This window comes from Callithrix jacchus, chromosome 7 (assembly GCF_049354715.1).
Source record: "Callithrix jacchus isolate 240 chromosome 7, calJac240_pri, whole genome shotgun sequence".
Classification (NCBI taxonomy): domain Eukaryota; kingdom Metazoa; phylum Chordata; class Mammalia; order Primates; family Cebidae; genus Callithrix; species Callithrix jacchus.
This window is the reverse complement of record NC_133508.1, coordinates 148,458,939-148,476,911: the sequence shown is the minus strand read 5'-3', so window position 1 is coordinate 148,476,911 and position 17,973 is coordinate 148,458,939. Positions and strand designations below refer to the sequence as shown.

Below are 17,973 nucleotides of genomic sequence, written 5' to 3'. Positions count from 1 at the left end.
TGACCAGGCTCTGCTTCTCCATGCACCTCCATGGATATTATCCTCTGTGGCCCTAACCGATGAGCTGTTAACACACACTAACAATGAAGGTCCGTTTCCCTCCTTGCCCCTTCCTCACTCTCCCTTCAACCCTTATGAAGCAAAGGGGTAAGGGAGCCTAGTGTCCTACCCATTTTACAAGTAAACTGCTATACAGAAAGGTCAGTGAGTGAGCTGGGGTCGCACGGACTGCTGCCCTGGTCAGATGCCTTGCCTTGTCCTCTGCTTGGGGAGGCTTTGGGTCCTGACTCTCGCACCAGGGCCTCAAGCCCCTTAGTTAAGGTATGAACAGTTAATCACCAGCACCAGCTCCCTTTTAAACCAGATTGCCTATGAGTTCCGGTTACTTCCAGAAGAGGACACCCCTGGGGAATCTCTGTTCCTGAGACCAGAAACTGAGCCCAGAGGCCTGGCATGGAGCTAACAGTGAAAGCAGGCAGTAGAACAGTATGGTGACATAAAGCACACAATCTTGAGTTCTGTGCCAGCCTCACTACTAACCAGCTAAATTACCCTTGTCCTCTCTGAGCTTCAGTATCTTCATCTGTAAAATAGAGACAATGGTATCTTTCACACTAGCTCGTTGCAAAAATTAAATCAAATGATCTCTGGAGGGCTGTCAGCCCAGTGCCCTCCTGCCCTGCCTACCTGTGGCTGAGTGGGGACTGTGCCGGCCCACGGGTGGGCTAGTGGGGAGCATCAAGCGGAGGTGGCAGTCATGCCAGGAAGAGGAGCTGGTTCCCCAGGAGTGACACCTGAGAAGATTCACGAATGGGAAGAGCTAAGAGAGTCTCCCTCCAGCCCTTCTGTGTGGGCGTGGCTTTGTATGCACACACAGTCATCAAGTCTTCTTTTAGATGACTGTAGTCACCCGTCACTCACTGTGACAGCCACCACAGCCCTTCCGTCTGCTGAAGGCAAGGCCTGGCTCTCAAGCAGGAAAGCAAACCAAAGGGAAGGGAGTGGTCTTTGGGGATTTTCACCCTGCCCCAGGGAAAGGATCAAGGGACACTCTTGTGTCCCTTGCTATTGTGTGGCCAAACAGAACTGGAAAGGGAGCTCAGTTAAGTTTGCTGGCTGTCCCTTCTTTATAGCTAATTTTGTCCTTACTATCCTGTAAGGTAGTTTTGCTCTCCCATTCAACCAACTAGGAAATGAACAGTACGAGGTTCAGGGAGTCAGTAACTTGCTCAAGTTCATACGGCTAGCAAGTGTCAGTGCTGGGAACAGGACCTGAGTTCTTTTCTTACACAGCACTGCCAAACCAAGGTACTGACAGACACTTTTCAGGGAAGAAGCCCTGAAATGTGCCTGAACAACTGCTATGATGGTTCTTTCTGTTTTTCCCTCTTTTGTTAATTTCTTTCTTTGTGTTGTTCACATTTAAGTCTAAAGGGTAGAGAGAGGACAACACACCCTTGAGGCCAAGTCACAAAATAGAAGCAGAGGTCAGATGAAGATCTCTAAGAGGGAAATGAAATTCAAGGGCTGCTCATTCCACCTGCACAGTGTGGTGTGGGGGTTAACAGCGCATGTCCTGGAATCACAAAGACCTAACTCAAGTCCTAGAGTCACCACTTATTAACCTTGGGCAGATGATTTCACCTCTTACTGCCTCAGTTTCCTTTCCTATGAAATGATACTAATGTATACACTAACTTCCAGAGCTGCGAGGATTAAATGTCACACTGAGTTAGAGGTGCTTAGCACAGGGTCTGACACATGATAAGCCCATGTCACCAATTATGATGATTGATTCTCCACGCCCGCCGCCGCCCCCCACCCACCAGGCTTTTCTCTGTCCACATCTGCTGTTTTAAAGAAGGAAGGCAAAGGAAACATATAGATATGGTCAAATGGATACACAGGACTATCTGACTTTAAATTACATGAGAACCCAGTGTGCCAAGTAGGAGAAACAGAGCCCCTTGGTGCTGCTCAGGGGAGGTTTTCAGAAGAAGTATATAGGGCAGGGAACAGGAGGACAATTTGCTAGATGGGTGGGAATGGCTGAGATCTCAGGGAAAGTGAAGGGTGGGGCAATCTGGGAAGCAGAGGGAATGGGGCAACAATGACCTGGTGATTGGGAGCCTAGAAAAACAGCCCAAAACTATGTTGGAGGCTGAGAGCGAGGAGGAGAGTTTCACAGGGAAGCAGAGCAGAGAAATCTTCATATATTGAATGTCTGCTGAATGCTAAACTCATTCAACAATTAAAACCTCACCGCACCCTTAGGGGCATCCTGATTTTTCAGAGGAGGACAGTGGTGCTCAGGGAAGTGAAATAACTTACCTAGTAACTGTCAGGGATTTAAGTCTCGGTCTGGCTGCCTCCCAAACACCCAAGCCATTCACTGACTAGGACATTAACAGTCCAGGTTAGGGGCTCTTAAACCATACCAGCCCTTCTCTATAGCCATCCGTCATCCTTCAGGCTCATGGAGGTCACTGCCCTCCCAGACCACCCACTGCAGCTCTGGACAGGCTCCCAGTCTTCAACCACACCTCACACACCACCACAATAAAATGCCAGAACCTGGAGTCCGGCCTCACTGGCTCTCCGGGGCTCTCCCCACGAGGTACAAGCAGAAAGAATAGGGTTTCCAGCCAGGGAAGGGCCCAGTGGGGATTTGGTGTTAGAGCCACTCTGAATTCAGAGCTCCGTGTCTACCCCAGTCTGATCTCAAGGAACCACCACTTTTTGGCACACCTGTCTAGGTGACCCTGACAGGGACCTGGACAACAGAACTAGCAGGGGCTTGAGGCTGTCCTATGCCTCCCAAAAGCACCCTGGACCTTCTCGGATGCCCTTTCTAGGCAGAAGGCAGGCTGGGCTTCCCACACACGTTTCCGGAAAGCAAAGGGCATGTTCGTCTGCCCACCCCAGGAAGCTGTAAGCTGCACTCCCAAGTCCAGAGCTCGGTGGGCCGGACGGCTTTGCGAGTTCTGGCAGAGGGCCCGTTATGTGAGTAGCTGACCCTTCCCAAGGGCAGCAGCGTGTCCCCCAGCCTTCCCCGCCGGTGCCCTGGGGGAGGGAGTCCGGGAGTAGAGAGGGCCAGCCCTGCAGTGCTGCCTGTTCCTGCGGCTCCTCTCGGTGAGGGTGAACACAGCACAAGAGTTTCTGCCACACTGCGGACCGCACCTGCTGCGTTTCCCTGCGAAGCCAAATCTTTGCTGGGTAACAGTGGGGTGGGAAGCCGATCTGGAGAAGGGGTCGCGCCGGCGGGAGAAAGGGCAAGAAAGGGGTCTGCAGAGCCTGTCTGGCGGCACCACGGTGATAGCAACACGTCTCCCGCGGGGCCGAATCCCGCCGTGGGCCTGGGATCGCTGCTATTGATGATCTCCTCCTCGCCTACTTTATTACATTGGCAGGAGCCTCTCACCAGCGCTCCTCAACTTCTGCCCTCCCCCATCTCCCGGCCCGGCAGCCCCCAGCTGAGCTCTCCCGGAGCTTCTGGTTAGTAAGCCCGGCTCTGCCAAAGAATGTTTTCCTCGCAGGGCGGGAGCTGAGACCCGGCGGCCCAACGAGGTGACTAGCTTGGTGGCGGCGGCGGGCAGTTCGTCCCCGGCCCCCGCCGGCCCCTTTAATTGGGGTTCGCCGTCGGGCCAGGTGCGGCGCTGCGTGGCGCGGTGCGGCTGCGGGCGGCGGCCGGGCGCTCCGTACGCGCCGCCCGCGGGACTGCAGAGCCGGCTCCCGGCTGGCCGCCCGCACCCCGCCGCCGCCCGCTGCCGGTTCTGCCGGCGCTGGCCACAGCCCGGGAACATGGAGGCCCCGGCGTCCGTCCGGAAGGGTAAATCCGTGTCTGGCGTTGCGCGGCGTTCCCAGCCCGACTGCGGCGCCCAGAGGGGCTGCGGGGCACCCGGCGGCGCAGCCTGCACGCAGCGGGCTCGGGCTGAGTCCCGGGCGGGCGAGCCGTTGCCGACCACTGCCGTCTGCTCGGCAGGTCCCGGACCGGGGAGATCAAGGGGAACTTGCACCCTGCTCAAGAAGAGTGCACAGAATGGGCTCGGGACCCTCTTGGGCGTGCGTGGCGCGGGGCGGAGGGGACAGGGAGGAGCTGTGGGTGGTGGGAAGTGCAGCTGGCAGCACAGCCGTGTCTGGTAAATAGCGCGGGTTGGTAGGACTCGAACCACTTGGGACGGCCGGGCTGCATCCGCCTCTCCGGCACAGAATAACAAACGGCTTTGCTGCAGAGAAGGGCTTTCCCCTCTCTCGCTGGGGCCGTGGGCTGCCGCGAAGCCCCCGCGCTTACGAGGAAGCTGAGATCGGGGGCAGCAGCCTGGCGCAGGCTACTCCTCACGCCCAGAGATCAGGCTCTGGGATTTTTGGGTGGAGACTGAGCCTCGGCGATCCCTCGGCTGGACCCGGGGGGCATGAGAGCTGAGCTGCGCTCGGGCCCGCAGCGGGAGCCGACCGCGCGGGCAGGAGGGGGTTAAGGTGGCGCTAGCGGCGGCGGCCAGCGGGAGGGTCTGGTCCTCGGCGCAGAGGCGAGCAGGGAGCGCGCCGGACGGAATCCCGGCCGGGGCCCGGGGCGATGGGGAGACGGGCCCAGACCCCTCCCCGCCCTGGGGCCGGCGGGATTGGGTCGGCAGGGGGCCAGTCCGGAAGCCTGCTTCCTTCAGGCTCCCCCTCTCGCTGCTGCCAAACCGCCTCGCAGCTAGGCAGGCTGAGCGTTTGTTCTGTGCTCCCTGCTGAGGAGACATGAGGGATTTTCTCTTGAGGGAGAAATCAGTGGTCGAGCGCCTGCCCAGCTCAAATGCCACCCGGCTCAGAGAGAGGCCTGCGGCCCAGGGATCCTGGAGGGAGAGTAAGTTCATCCAGCTTCCGTACAGTGGTGACTTTGTTGTGTGGGGTGTCTCCCTAGATGTGCCCTGAAGGAGTCTGTGTGTGCCGGAGGGTGGGGAGATTCTTTTCCAGGACCGGCTGAGGTCAGAGCTTGTAGACAGGCTGCAGTGAGCTAAGCCCTCCTCTTGGGAGATGCTGTATCCTGACATGTGGGGGTAGGGGTGCTCCTTCCAGAGTCCTTCCTGAGAGCAGCTGGGGACTAGGGACCTGGATCAACCCAGGGAGGCCCCTGGAATAGGCAGGCCCAGCTAAACCTGAGGCTTGCTCCCTGGGAGAAAGAGCTTCAAGCTGATGGGAAGCCTGCACAGAAGAGGCACGGAGGCTGAGGGATAGTCCTCAGGCCTGGCATCAGAATGGAGGGTGGGCATAGGGGCCTGCCACCTTCTATAAGGGAAGCTCCCAGACCCTCCTAAATCTTGGCACCAGCTGCCCAAATGCCCTGGTTCCACCTTGCTGCTGTTTTTTTCCAGGCAACGTCACACCTCCTGAGGACAGCCAGGACTCCAGCTTTTGCTGAGCTTTGCATCTTGCCTCCTTCCTTCCAAAGGCTCCAGACCCAGGCTCGGCTGTCTTCCGAGTCCCGCATGCCCCTGGCCAGGCACCTCACCACCCATCCAGCCCAGCCCAGTCATAGAGCTCACCTCCAGGACCCAGAGTCTGCCCTCCTGCCCAGAATGACTCACCATTATTTCTAGCTCAAGTGAGAAGATGTGATGGGGAGTTGGGCTGCCTGTTTGTGCATCTAACATTCCTGCAGCTTCTGATCAGCTCTGCAAGGAAGGGAGCTTCAGGTTCCTGTCTGGTCAGGTAAATCAATCTATCATTTAATAACAGCCTTGTGTAGAATCATTGGGTGGAGGCCAATGAGGAAGACCCAGGCCCAAGATCCCCCACCATGAATACCTCCCTGGGTATAAGTATCTGAGACATTAGTGCAGCATCGGGAAGAGGGTCCACTTTTAACCTATTAGCATGGGGTTATGCTCCACAAAGCCTGTGTGGTACAAGGGGGCCTGTACCAGCCACCTTCCCCCAGTGCAGGGAATTCCAGAGGTTCCTTGAGAGATTGCTACCTGTTTCCCTCTGATCCCCAGACAAGTTACAAGGTGAAAGTGAATTTTGCTTTGTCGTTGTGGTGGTGGTGATCATGTTTCTGAACTCTTGGCTGAGAGATGGGAGACAAAAAGTGGCAATCCAGGTCAGGCTGCCAATGCTGAGTAGTCTCATGTCAATAACTGCCTCTGTCTTTCAGCCAAGCGAGGCTGTCTCTCCAGCTCTCAGAGAGCTCTCGGGGCTCTCCTGCAGGAGCCCAGGCCAATGCTCCTGTGCTTCCTGGGGCCAGTAGCAGCATCCTGAGCTCCCTGCCACCAGGCAGCTGAAAGGCATAGCGTGAGGCACTTCTCTCAGTCCCAATTATGACAGTGGCCACCGGAGACCCAGCAGATGAGGCTGCTGCCCTCCCTGGGCACCCACAGGACACCTATGACCCAGAGGCAGACCACGAGTGCTGTGAGAGGGTGGTGATCAACATCTCAGGGCTGCGGTTTGAGACCCAGCTAAAGACCTTAGCCCAGTTTCCAGAGACCCTCTTAGGGGACCCAAAGAAGCGAATGAGGTACTTTGACCCCCTCCGAAATGAGTACTTTTTTGATCGGAACCGTCCTAGCTTTGATGCCATTTTGTACTACTACCAGTCTGGGGGCCGACTGAGGCGACCTGTGAATGTGCCCTTAGATATATTCTCTGAAGAAATTCGGTTTTATGAGCTGGGAGAAGAAGCGATGGAGATGTTTCGGGAAGATGAAGGCTACATCAAGGAGGAAGAGCGTCCTCTGCCTGAAAATGAGTTTCAGAGACAAGTGTGGCTTCTCTTTGAATACCCAGAGAGCTCAGGGCCTGCCAGGATTATAGCTATTGTGTCTGTCATGGTGATTCTGATCTCAATCGTCAGCTTCTGTCTGGAAACATTGCCCATCTTCCGGGATGAGAATGAAGACATGCATGGTGGCGGGGTGACCTTCCACACCTATTCCAACAGCACCATCGGGTACCAGCAGTCCACTTCCTTCACAGACCCTTTCTTCATTGTGGAGACTCTCTGCATCATCTGGTTCTCCTTTGAATTCTTGGTGCGGTTCTTTGCCTGTCCCAGCAAAGCCGGCTTCTTCACCAACATCATGAACATCATTGACATTGTGGCCATCATCCCCTACTTCATCACCCTGGGGACAGAGTTGGCTGAGAAGCCAGAGGACGCTCAGCAAGGCCAGCAGGCCATGTCACTGGCCATTCTCCGTGTCATCCGGTTGGTAAGAGTCTTTAGGATTTTCAAGTTGTCCAGACACTCCAAAGGTCTCCAGATTCTAGGTCAGACCCTCAAAGCCAGCATGAGAGAATTGGGCCTCCTGATATTCTTCCTTTTCATAGGGGTCATCCTTTTCTCTAGTGCTGTCTACTTTGCAGAGGCCGATGAGCGAGAGTCCCAGTTCCCCAGCATCCCAGATGCCTTCTGGTGGGCAGTCGTCTCCATGACAACTGTAGGCTATGGAGACATGGTTCCGACTACCATTGGGGGGAAGATAGTGGGTTCCCTATGTGCAATTGCAGGTGTGTTAACTATTGCCTTACCGGTCCCTGTCATTGTGTCCAATTTCAACTACTTCTACCACCGGGAGACAGAGGGAGAGGAGCAAGCCCAATACTTGCAAGTGACAAGCTGTCCAAAGATCCCATCCTCCCCTGACCTAAAGAAAAGTAGAAGTGCCTCTACCATTAGTAAGTCTGATTACATGGAGATCCAGGAGGGGGTAAACAACAGTAATGAGGACTTTAGAGAGGAAAACTTGAAAACGGCCAACTGTACCTTGGCTAACACAAATTATGTGAATATTACCAAAATGCTAACTGATGTCTGATTGAAACCTATTACCGTACTCACAGCTCAGTGGAACTCATGCAGATGTTGCATAATAGCCTGCATTGTAGTCAGTGTGTTCTACAGTGTGTATCTGGTTCTGCATGGGAAGCAATAGTCGTGCAAGTGACTTTTGACCTTTCGACTTTTGATTTAGGACACAGAATATCTATCATGGCTTTCATGCACATCCTCATCACTGGCTTATGAGTTTCCAAAGATGGGAGTCACCTATCAAGCTAGGATTTCAGAAAGACACATTGAGGCCACCGCATATCCAATACACAGTGCACCGTATCAGTGCCACCATTCCTTCCGAACTAAATGCACACAACATCCAGGAGATGCAGTCCCCTCCCTGCCATCCCACCACCCCATCTGAGCCCACCTGCCCTTTCACAGAGGAACACAGTCGTGGCTTAGCTTCAAATATCTGGTGTTTATTCAAAAGGTCATTCCCATTTTCTCATTGAAAAGAACACACAGTCCTGTGTGTTGGAATTACTTTCTGTGTCACAGGCTGGGGTTTGTGAATTGCAGTTGCTAAGTAGACGCTCCGGAGGCTTGTGTTTCATAACGGAAAATGCTGCATTCTGCTTTTTCTCTGCAGTGTCAGTGTGAGGGAAGCCCGGGGGAGGGACAGCTAGTATGACCGAATATGAGTTGTCAAGTTTCACATTTGTTCCCTTAGGCCTGTGGGGAGAAGCTAACAAACCAACGGACCTCTAAGCCTCTGATTTCACCATTTTTGCAGGCTTCAGGGTCACAAAAATAGGTCTGGTTTCTTACTAGAGTTTGCAGACATCTGCTTTCTTACTGATGTGGCCCAGCTACACTGACACTGCAGTGAAATTTACCAGTGATGCGATAGAGCTGCATGGGTGTTTCTTGCATGAATCTCAATATTTAAAACAGGAGATAACCTATTTTCCTAGTAGCCTACACAGTATTAATATTTAGAGTATTAATAGCCTTGGAATGGTCTTGAACTAGGGATTTTTTCCCATCGGAAGGTAAAAATCCCTCCATCAGGGGAAAAACCAGAGACTATTTGGAATGGAACTAAAACTTCTGTCCCCCCAGCCTACCTATCCCTGTTCTTCTAAAGGGGAATGCAGACCTCTGCAAAGCCAGGAGAGCGAGCAGGGAAGGCAGCATCTGAACACCTCACATGACTGCACCTTAGCATTAATCTAGTCATGGGCATGACTATCCAGTGGGCCAGGGCATCTGGTCCTGACGACAGGCAGGTCTGTGGATTCAGTGTATATAAATATATATCGAGTATCTCTCTTTCATGCGTTCCTCTACCTAGCTAGTGATAGAAAAAAAAAAATTGCATTTGAACATTGTACAAGCTTATGCAATATTTTTGACACAGGGCAATTTATGCATGTGTTTGACTATGTGCACTAGGGTGTATATATACATATACATACATATGTGTGTATATGTATATATACGCACACATACATATATATATATATATATATATTCATTTTCTGGAGTTCAGGTTCAGGAGCAAATCCACTGCTTGGTGGGTTGGCTGTCTAAGAGGCCTAACGGGTTAATCTGTCTCATTGGTAACCCCACTGGGCCTGGGTTTGCTGCCATTGCCTCAGACACTCTGGTATCCATGGATTCTTAGACGTTAGAATTGTCTTTCTGCCCTCCATGTGCTGCAGCTTCAGTTCCCATGGCTGAAGCTTGTCTTACTGAGTGCACAAGGGCCCTGTGGCCCTCACAGTTCCAGCTGTCCTGGGCCAGACCCACCCCAGGCCTCCTCTCTAGAGTCTATCCTCTTCATCATCTCCATTCTCACCTTTTCCCATGCCACTTGGATCTTATTATCATTTGGCTCTGCATCTGACACTTTCACAAACCTTTCCCTAAAGAGCCAGAATGGATCCCCTGCTTTGAAACCAAGGACACCAATGAGTAAGACTCCCTGGGACCACATTCCACTGATCTGGACTTAAAGGGAGCCTCCTCTATGTGGAAATGTTTGAGGTCCAGAGCTAAGGGATGGAGTCCCTGGATGATCCAAAGGCATCATTTTGATCTCCAGACCCAAACTCTCCTCCCATTGAACTGGCGACCAGAACTGCTTTTTAAAATGAACCAGTGGCGTAAAGAATCATTTCCCACCCCCAAGAACAGGTAGAGTGCAAATGAGCACTGCACAGCTCAAAGGTAGACAATAGCTTGACCCCAGAATGGCTTCAGGTTGGGGGGCTTTTTACTCACCACACTGGCTTCTTTGTCTTTTGACAGAGTGGCTTAAATTTCCTGAGCAGTGAATTGCAGGGGCTATGTAGGAGTGGCTCTGGCCCAGGCCTCACTGCTGCCTAGTTAGCACCTACAGTTGTCTTGGGGCATGGGGCACCAGCTCAGGGTGCTAGGCCCAGGGTGCTCATTAGTGCCTGGTCACCCACATCCCCAAGTATCTGCAGGATATCCCATGCCCAGCACAAAGCCTCTGTGCTTCTCTTCCTCTCCTTCATGGGAGGTGGTGCTGAATTTCCAAGGCATGAGTTGGAAATTTCCAAGGCATTGGGAGGGACACAGACCTTTGGAAAATAGAAGGTAAAGCAGCCCATATCTGAGGCCTAGGTCAGAGGTAGATATCTTATCACAGTGTTCTTGGCCCAGGACTCTAAAATGTTCACACACAGTCATGCACATTCACCACAAAATAGATACACTGTTGCCACACACAAGTATAAAACATGCAACACGTGCAAAATGCAGACAGACCAAGTTAACATAAAAGCAAACACAGAAGATATATGGTTATAACTGTCTATAAAATGTGTACACTCTGCATAGATACATAATTTACACATAACATAGACAAAAGACAAACACACCACATACAAACATACAGCCTGCAACTTAGATGCAAAATACATAAAAAAAAAACTACAAGGACACAATGCATATGCATGTAAAATACACAAAGGATACCTTACCATTGTTTCTACACATGAATCACACAAACTCAGTATATAAACACAATGCATTTACGTATAATCAGCACACAAAATACATAGCACACATGCCCAGAAACATCACATAATATAGATAAAATACAGACATATACTCAGACCCATTGCCCTGCCCCCAGAGCTATGAATGAACAGGCACAAACAAAAGATCAGATTTAGTCACCTCTCCCTGGCCTGTGTCTATATCCCTCAGTATCCTTCAAGGAATCTTTCTCTAGTCTTTTCTCTCACCACCAGATTTCAGTCCTGAAAAGTAACTCCTGAGGTTTCAAGCAGAAGGATGAGCCACCACATCAAGCAGATATCTGACTAAGACCGGGAAGTGCATGGGGTCTCTACCAATTCACCTTCCTCCCACCAGAAACCTGGTTATAGAGTGTGGAAGTATCTGGGGCAGCTGGCAGCCTAATATTGGCCTCCTTGCCATGACCCTTCCTTCCTTCCAGCAAATCCACACAGACAACCCAATAGCCCAGGCTCCCCTACTCCCATCACCTGGGGTCTCCAGATTCAGCCCTATTCTCTTAAAAGCAGTAATGGCTCAAGAAACTGCAGAATCTTGAGCCCAGGACCAGGGTGAAGATGTCCCCAACATTCTCTAAGCCCATAGATCTTACTGCCCCTCCATCCTCTGCAGCTTTTAGGGGGCTAGGTCAGGAAGTTGAGACCCTATAGAGACCTGTCTCTTAAAATAGGCCACTTTTACTTGCTTGTGGCATTTCACTTGCTCTTGGGCATACGCCCAAAGGGGCCAACTCCTGATTCCCCTCTGGGGGTGTTCAAGCCTAGGCATGCTCTTCCTTCCCTCTTGTTGGGCTCCCCTGATGCCCTGCCTCCCATCCAATTACTATGCAGCCCAGTTCAGCTAAAGTAAAAAGTGATTAAGAACATACACCTAAGGCTAAACAAGCAAACACTTTTTAGAGGACCTGACTTTATCGTATATTCTAAGGCCATATTTAAATACTTTCTAAGATTACCCACCATTTTGGATTACTCTTGGAGCTGGTTCTTCCCCTCAGTCTCCGTAGGACTAGCTGAGAGCTGAGTGCATTTCAGCAAAGGCTTCACCTACATTGGAAGTTAGGAGTTGCAGTCAGGCCTCAGATCAGGATCTGCTGCTGCAGCCATTCCCGTTGTGTCTCACCCTCCTTTCCAATGATGCTCCCAGCTCCCAGTCTCTACAGAGAAGGCAACAAAAGCAGGGAACGGACATGTGGTCCCAAACTTGTGCTTGGCTGCAAACTTTTGTTTCCAAATCAAGACACCATTCCTGATGGCTTCATCAAGTGCCTCTGAAAGTTGGAGTTTTCAGGAGGCTGAAAAGAAGGAGCCCCAAGAAGGGTGGAGGAATTGTCAGGAAGAGAGAGTAGGTGAGCTGGTCAAATTTCAGAGTAAACTTTTCAGGAGCCAACATTTACTTAAGAAAATAATTAAGGCTCTGTGCTTCCTGAAACCTCAGTGATGCTTGGCACACTCTCTTCCTTCTTCTCTGCTTGCCTCTGTCCCTCTCACCTGGGCTTCTGAGGCTGGTGTTGGCAAGTCACCAGGAGGTTAGTCTTCTAAAAAGGACCCCTGGGAGTGTGCCTCTAGATGGCATTAGCCTAGTATGGACAGGGCTCCCATGGAAGCTATGATGGCCTGAGACCCCAGCCTGGGTGTTCATGTTGCTGCTCTGTGTAGGGAGGGCTCAGGACTAGCTTGTCCTACCTGTCCTTCCTGAATCTCTCACTGTAAGAGGACTTTATCAGTGTCAACCCATGTTGAAAGACGCTAACACCCTCTGGAGTTCCTCAGGCTGGGGGTTCAGCACTGCCCACAGTGGTAGAGTCATAGAGGCTGACTTTCCCCAAAGGAAACTATAGAACAGTATGCAAATTGCATATGAAGGTGGCACCACTACCCCCATGTCAGGCAGGGGAGCACAGTGCTTTGACGTGTTTAGTCAAGAGAGGGGATGACGGTGCTGAGCGTGGCTCCCCAGGGCTTTCCTGGGGCCCATTGTCATAACAACCTATATGTTGGTGATGGCTGCCTGGTCTGCGAGGACTGTAATGTCCAGGGTGCTCCTTGGTTACACAATGGAGGTTCCCCCAGCCTTGGCAAGGTATCCATTGCCAGGTTTGAACCCATGACCTTAACCTCATTAACGTCATCAGCCCACTTGAGCCAATCCACAGGGAGGGGGATGCTGGGAGCTGTCTTGGTAGCAATTGTGACTATCATCTATATCTTCAGACTTGGCCCTTGTTGAGACCAACCCTGTTCCCCTATCAAAGCAGCCAGCAGGGACAGATGGAGATAGGGGCTCCCCTACACACAGGAAGGGTCTCTTCCTCAAACTAACCTAGTTTACTTTTTCTTTCTGCTTCCCTTCCCACCAAATCTCAGCTTCATCTCTCATAGTTTGTGTTTGAATATTTTTAAAGAGGAAAAGTGCAATAAAATAAATAGTGACTGTTTTCTTTAGCAATAGCTCTTTCAAAATCTTGCTCTCAGGACTGAAAAGTGATAGATAGTACCTGGATTATCAGATAGTGCCCTTGACTTCTGGGCACTCATTCACAGTCTCTGTAGTTCCCTCTTCTTCCCACGTGTTTATGTGACTCCTGTCCTCTGAGATCTGACCTCCTTCTGGAATGGAGACATATGCTGAGGTGCAGTGTATGCACAAGGAAGGCCCGTGAGAGGGCTTTGTTGTTCTCTTTCCTGTGTGCACCTCTCTGTCTCCATGTGTGTCTCTGCACCTCTCTGTCTCCATGTGTGTCTCTGTCCCCTGTCTGCCTCCCCATTTCTGCCTGCTGTCACACAGCATCCTTACAACCTCTAGGCACAAAAATCCTACGTTTGAGTGACCTTCTCACTCAATTTTGTTGACTTTCCCTCAGGCTGGCAGGTGTAATGGAAGCCTACAGGAAAGTGCTTCCCAATATAAGAATAAAGCATCCTGAGCCATTACAGAAGATCATTTCCATGCACTAAAAGCCATTACTTGATCCTTTTGCTACCCTTCCTCCCTTCCCCAGGGAGATGGATGCTGAGGGAATATGGCCTGGAGGTTTGCACTTGGGATCAGTAGTCCGGGCAGATATGGGAATTGCCCTCTAACTCTCCTTCAGAATAAGCTGACTTGCTCAACCAAAGGGACTCCATGAGAGCTGCAGAAGGAAGCAAGTTCTTGTTGGTTTCAGTCGAAGTCTACAGGGATATAAGTTTGGGTGGTTGGGGCATGACATCAGTGAAATAAAGACTACCACCCGCTAGAGTGTGCAGCTGCACAAATATTTGCACACATAACCAGGGGCTCCAGAAGAGTCCCCTTTCCTAAAACACCTGTGAGGTTAAATGCTCAGTATGGACAATCAGGGAAGGCTAGCAGCCCCAGGGTCCCATTCCATTCTTTTTTGATCTACCTTGCTCTATACACATGTGTACAGCAAAACCTCAGTTAACTGATAGGAAACCTCAGGGACAGGAACATCCTGGTTGCTTTGCAATTCTGCTTATTTGAGTGGGAATGGGAAAACATGCCTGGTTCAACCTCTGTTATTGAGAAAGATATTTCCTAAGTAGGTTAGTATAAACTTTCCTGCCTTAGATAAGTAGAATGTTTGAAGATAACAGGAGATCTTGCATTGTTCAGGGTCAACATTCTAAACCTCAGTGCTTATTGTACAGAAGTGGAGATAGATGGAGAAGACCAAAGAGACAGGCTGAATGGCTGCTGGCTACAAGACAGACCTGGAAATGGGCCACTGGGGCACATCCTGGCTCATCAGATAGAGCCTGTGCTGTCATTTGCATCTTTCTACTGAAAGTATAGTAAAAAGACATAATTCTTGTCAATCAAGGGTTTGGTTAATTGGTCCTGAGTTATTAGAGGTTTTCCATATATACATATATCTGTGTGTGTATATATATAGTATATGTATATATGTATACTGTTTTTTAAAGTATAGAATTATACATTGACCAATCTCCTTAGTTTTACTCATGTGGAATAAATTTGGCAATCCAAGGAATAAACTACATTTACGTGCATCTGTTCAATGACCTCCTTTGCATTATTTTCACCTCTCCAGTTCCACACTTTTTTTTTTTTTTTTTTTTTTTTTTTTCGGCTTAGGCACCTCTCTAGAAGGCAGATCTTTCATAAAAAAAGAACAGGCCCAGGATCACCTCTTTCCTTTCCCTCCCACGTGGCTGCCTGACTCAGGAATAAAAGGGAAGACTGATCTAACAGCTAGGTGCTTTAGCCTTTCTACTGTCTGCCCTGGTTGGCTGTAACCTCATCACTGAGGACCAGAAAGGTCATTCCAAACTTTGTACTGGAGGGGAGTGGAAAGCTTGAAGACCTAGCAAAGCATTGATCTATTTAGCGTTCTCTTTCTCATTGGTGGTGCCCTAGGTTTGAGGTAACATTCCAGTGAAGAACTAAAGCACATCTCTGCCACACAGAGGTGAGGTTTGTGACAATCAATGGAACTAACAAATCCATTCTGTTTTTTATTATGACTAAACCTAAGTTGAGGGTTTGGGTATTAGAGCAGCTGAAATTCAGTTGCCTCTTTGGGGGTGAGCGGTATACATCACTCAAGGAGCAGCTGGGTGCAAGGTGAAACCTACCTTCATTCTCCCTCTTGCCTGCCAGTGTGTTAGATCCATGGGAGACAGTTTCTTTCAGCCTCACCTCTTGCATTTGACTGTGTGCTTCCTACCTGGATAGGAGTGGGAGGGATTGTTCACTGTATCTGGAGCAATTGAGGTGGTACAGGGGTGTCTGCCATCTCCCCACACCCACAGAAGCCCTCCAGTCTGGCTTTGTCAGTTGTGACCAGGTAGCAGAAGCCCATAGCCCAGACTTGGCATGACTAGCTGGTGAACTGAGGCAGTTGAGGTGGCCTCTCTGGATGGCTACTTCATTCTAACATGAACCTCAGCATGGAAATGGATATAACTTTCTGTGCTCCTCTGCACTCCTAAAATAGTCAAATATGTTCCAGATGAGTTTGCAGCTGAGGACTCCCTGCATCATTCCACTGATGGATGCACAGGGCATGGTTATGTAACAATGTGGACAGCTACTGCAGTGTCTAGACCACTGAGGGCAGTGTAGATGTGGCTGTATGCTAGGACCCTTGGTAGCTACCCAGAGGACTCAGTTCTGTGTCTTTCTGAGTCTCTGTGAGAGGCCTCTAAGCCCTGCTTCTCCTTGAAAAATGATTCTCTAGACACCAAATGCCTTGTTTGTATGAGTGAATAAATACTCTGGGCTGCTAGAGAAAGCTAGGAGGAGCTAGGAGGAAGAGAATATTCAGGGGTGCACTTTGCTACCAAACAGTTTTCGTGTCAGCTGCTAACATTACTGCCCTTTTAGCCTATAAAGTGTAGGGCAAGGACTTTGACCTGCCAGTTGGGGCTGGAAAGGAGCACATCAGCTCCAGGCTAAGAAATGGGATAGAAAAGCAAGAAGGAGAGGGCTGGCTGGCTTTGGCGGGGGTGAGTCTCAGCTCCTGAGGGTTTGAACATGCTCCGTGCTTGCCCCAGTTCTGCCTTCACGTGGGATCCAGCGACCCAGTTTCCTTTTGTTGTCGTGCTTGGATGGTTCCTTCATTTGAAGGGCCCCAGGAAGCTGGAAAGTCCCATGATGGAGCTCTAGCCTGCTGAGCAAACAATACCCCAGCCAAATTGGCCTCTTCCTGGTTTTCTGCATCCCTGCACCCCTCTCTCCACTAAGGATAATCTGGGAACAGTTGAGATTAATGGTGCCAGCAATCAAGGAAGATTCTCTAGTTTTCATCAGGGACATAGCTGTAAAGCTCATGAGTGGAGGATGCTATTTCCTTTTCCAGACCTGTGTGCTTATGTGCTTATATAGGCTGTCTCTGGAGATTTTACATTGTGTATGCATATATATATACACACACACGTATATACATATATATATATAGTGGAAATGGCCGCCGCTCACTAAGTCTCACGCAGCACAGACTCCAGTTAGGGTTTGCCCTGGCTTCCTTGCTGCTTGTGCATGACTCTGCAGCTGCCCTCCCATGTCCTGTCTCTAATAATTGTGGAAAACTCAAAGAGGCAGATAAATAAGCCTCCTTGGGATCAATAGCAGAAGGAACTCCAAGGCTGATGGTAAAGCTTCGTAAGGATGATGCCGAAAGGGAACTGGGGTCTCCATGGTGATAAGAGGCTGGGGACCAATGAGAACTGAAGGCAGAGCAGGACTTGTGGGGAAGACTCAAGGGAGTTGGGAATCATTTAACTATTTGTTTGCTTCACAAAAATTTAGACACCAGCTGTAACTACATTGCAGAGGATGTATTGATAGTATCATTCTTGCTGACATATTCTGGAAGCTTTCAGCCCCACCAACACTGCCCCGCCCAGGACTTCTGCAGCTGAGAGTTCCTGTGTCAGTAGGGTCTGATATTTGTACATAGGTTATACATATATGTGTACATATGTGCCTCAATGAACATTGCCTGTCCACCTGATCATGGGTGTACATAGAATTCATAGAGCTCCACAGTCTTTTGTAAATATTGACACAAGTAAATAAGTATATAAATATATATTACTGAGGATTTATTTTAACATCATTCTGTGTGATATGAAAAAAATAAAATTTTTGACAGACATTGATGGTTTTCACTTCTTTCTTGCCTGCTGGAATTACCATCCCTATAACACGCAAGTGTGCTCTCCTTACTCTCAGTCTAATTTCTGTGGCCATGAGGGGCCACACAGAGAGACCAGGGAAGGACAGGAGAGGGTCCTCCTGGATGCAGTGGAAATCACTGTGGCATGTGCCCACCTGCCCTTAACTGGGAGCCCCATGCATACGAGGCAGAGCATGTGGATGGGAGGGTCGGTGGGTGCATTTGAGATCTCCCCAATTACATCAACACTTCCTGTATCCTCTATGGAGCAGGAGGATATGTGAGGGTGGGGTACCCAGTTTGAAGACCAAACTCAGTCTGGAAATCATTTAAATGCAGCCGAACCCACTTTTGCAGACCTTGTCCTCAAACCCACCCCCACCTCTGCCCATTACTGCTGGCCCAGGGGTCTGGACCAACCATGCTTCCAACTCTCAAGTGAGGAGAATGTCTATCTGGGCCTCCTGAGATGGAGACACAGCAGCACCTCCTTGGA

The 17,973-nt window shown here is 50.2% G+C and overlaps 1 protein-coding gene across 5 annotated transcripts; it reads left to right on the top strand.

Annotated features, from left to right (window-relative positions):
• Positions 1-2,878: 2,878 nt before the first annotated feature.
• KCNA2 (potassium voltage-gated channel subfamily A member 2) lies at positions 2,879-17,456 on the top strand. Of its 5 annotated transcripts, none has more exons than XM_035252440.3 (3): positions 2,879-3,003; positions 5,355-5,691; positions 6,137-17,456. In XM_035252440.3, exon 3 carries the CDS (start codon positions 6,300-6,302, stop codon positions 7,797-7,799), a length of 1,500 nt encoding a protein of 499 aa, XP_035108331.1. In that variant the 5' UTR covers positions 2,879-3,003; positions 5,355-5,691; positions 6,137-6,299; the 3' UTR covers positions 7,800-17,456. The 5 variants fall into 5 exon arrangements, with proteins under 5 accessions (XP_035108331.1, XP_035108329.1, XP_035108330.1 ...); XM_035252438.3 differs by lacking the exon at positions 2,879-3,003 and adding an exon at positions 3,114-3,495; XM_035252439.3 differs by lacking the exon at positions 2,879-3,003 and adding an exon at positions 3,465-3,567.
• Positions 17,457-17,973: the final 517 nt, after the last annotated feature.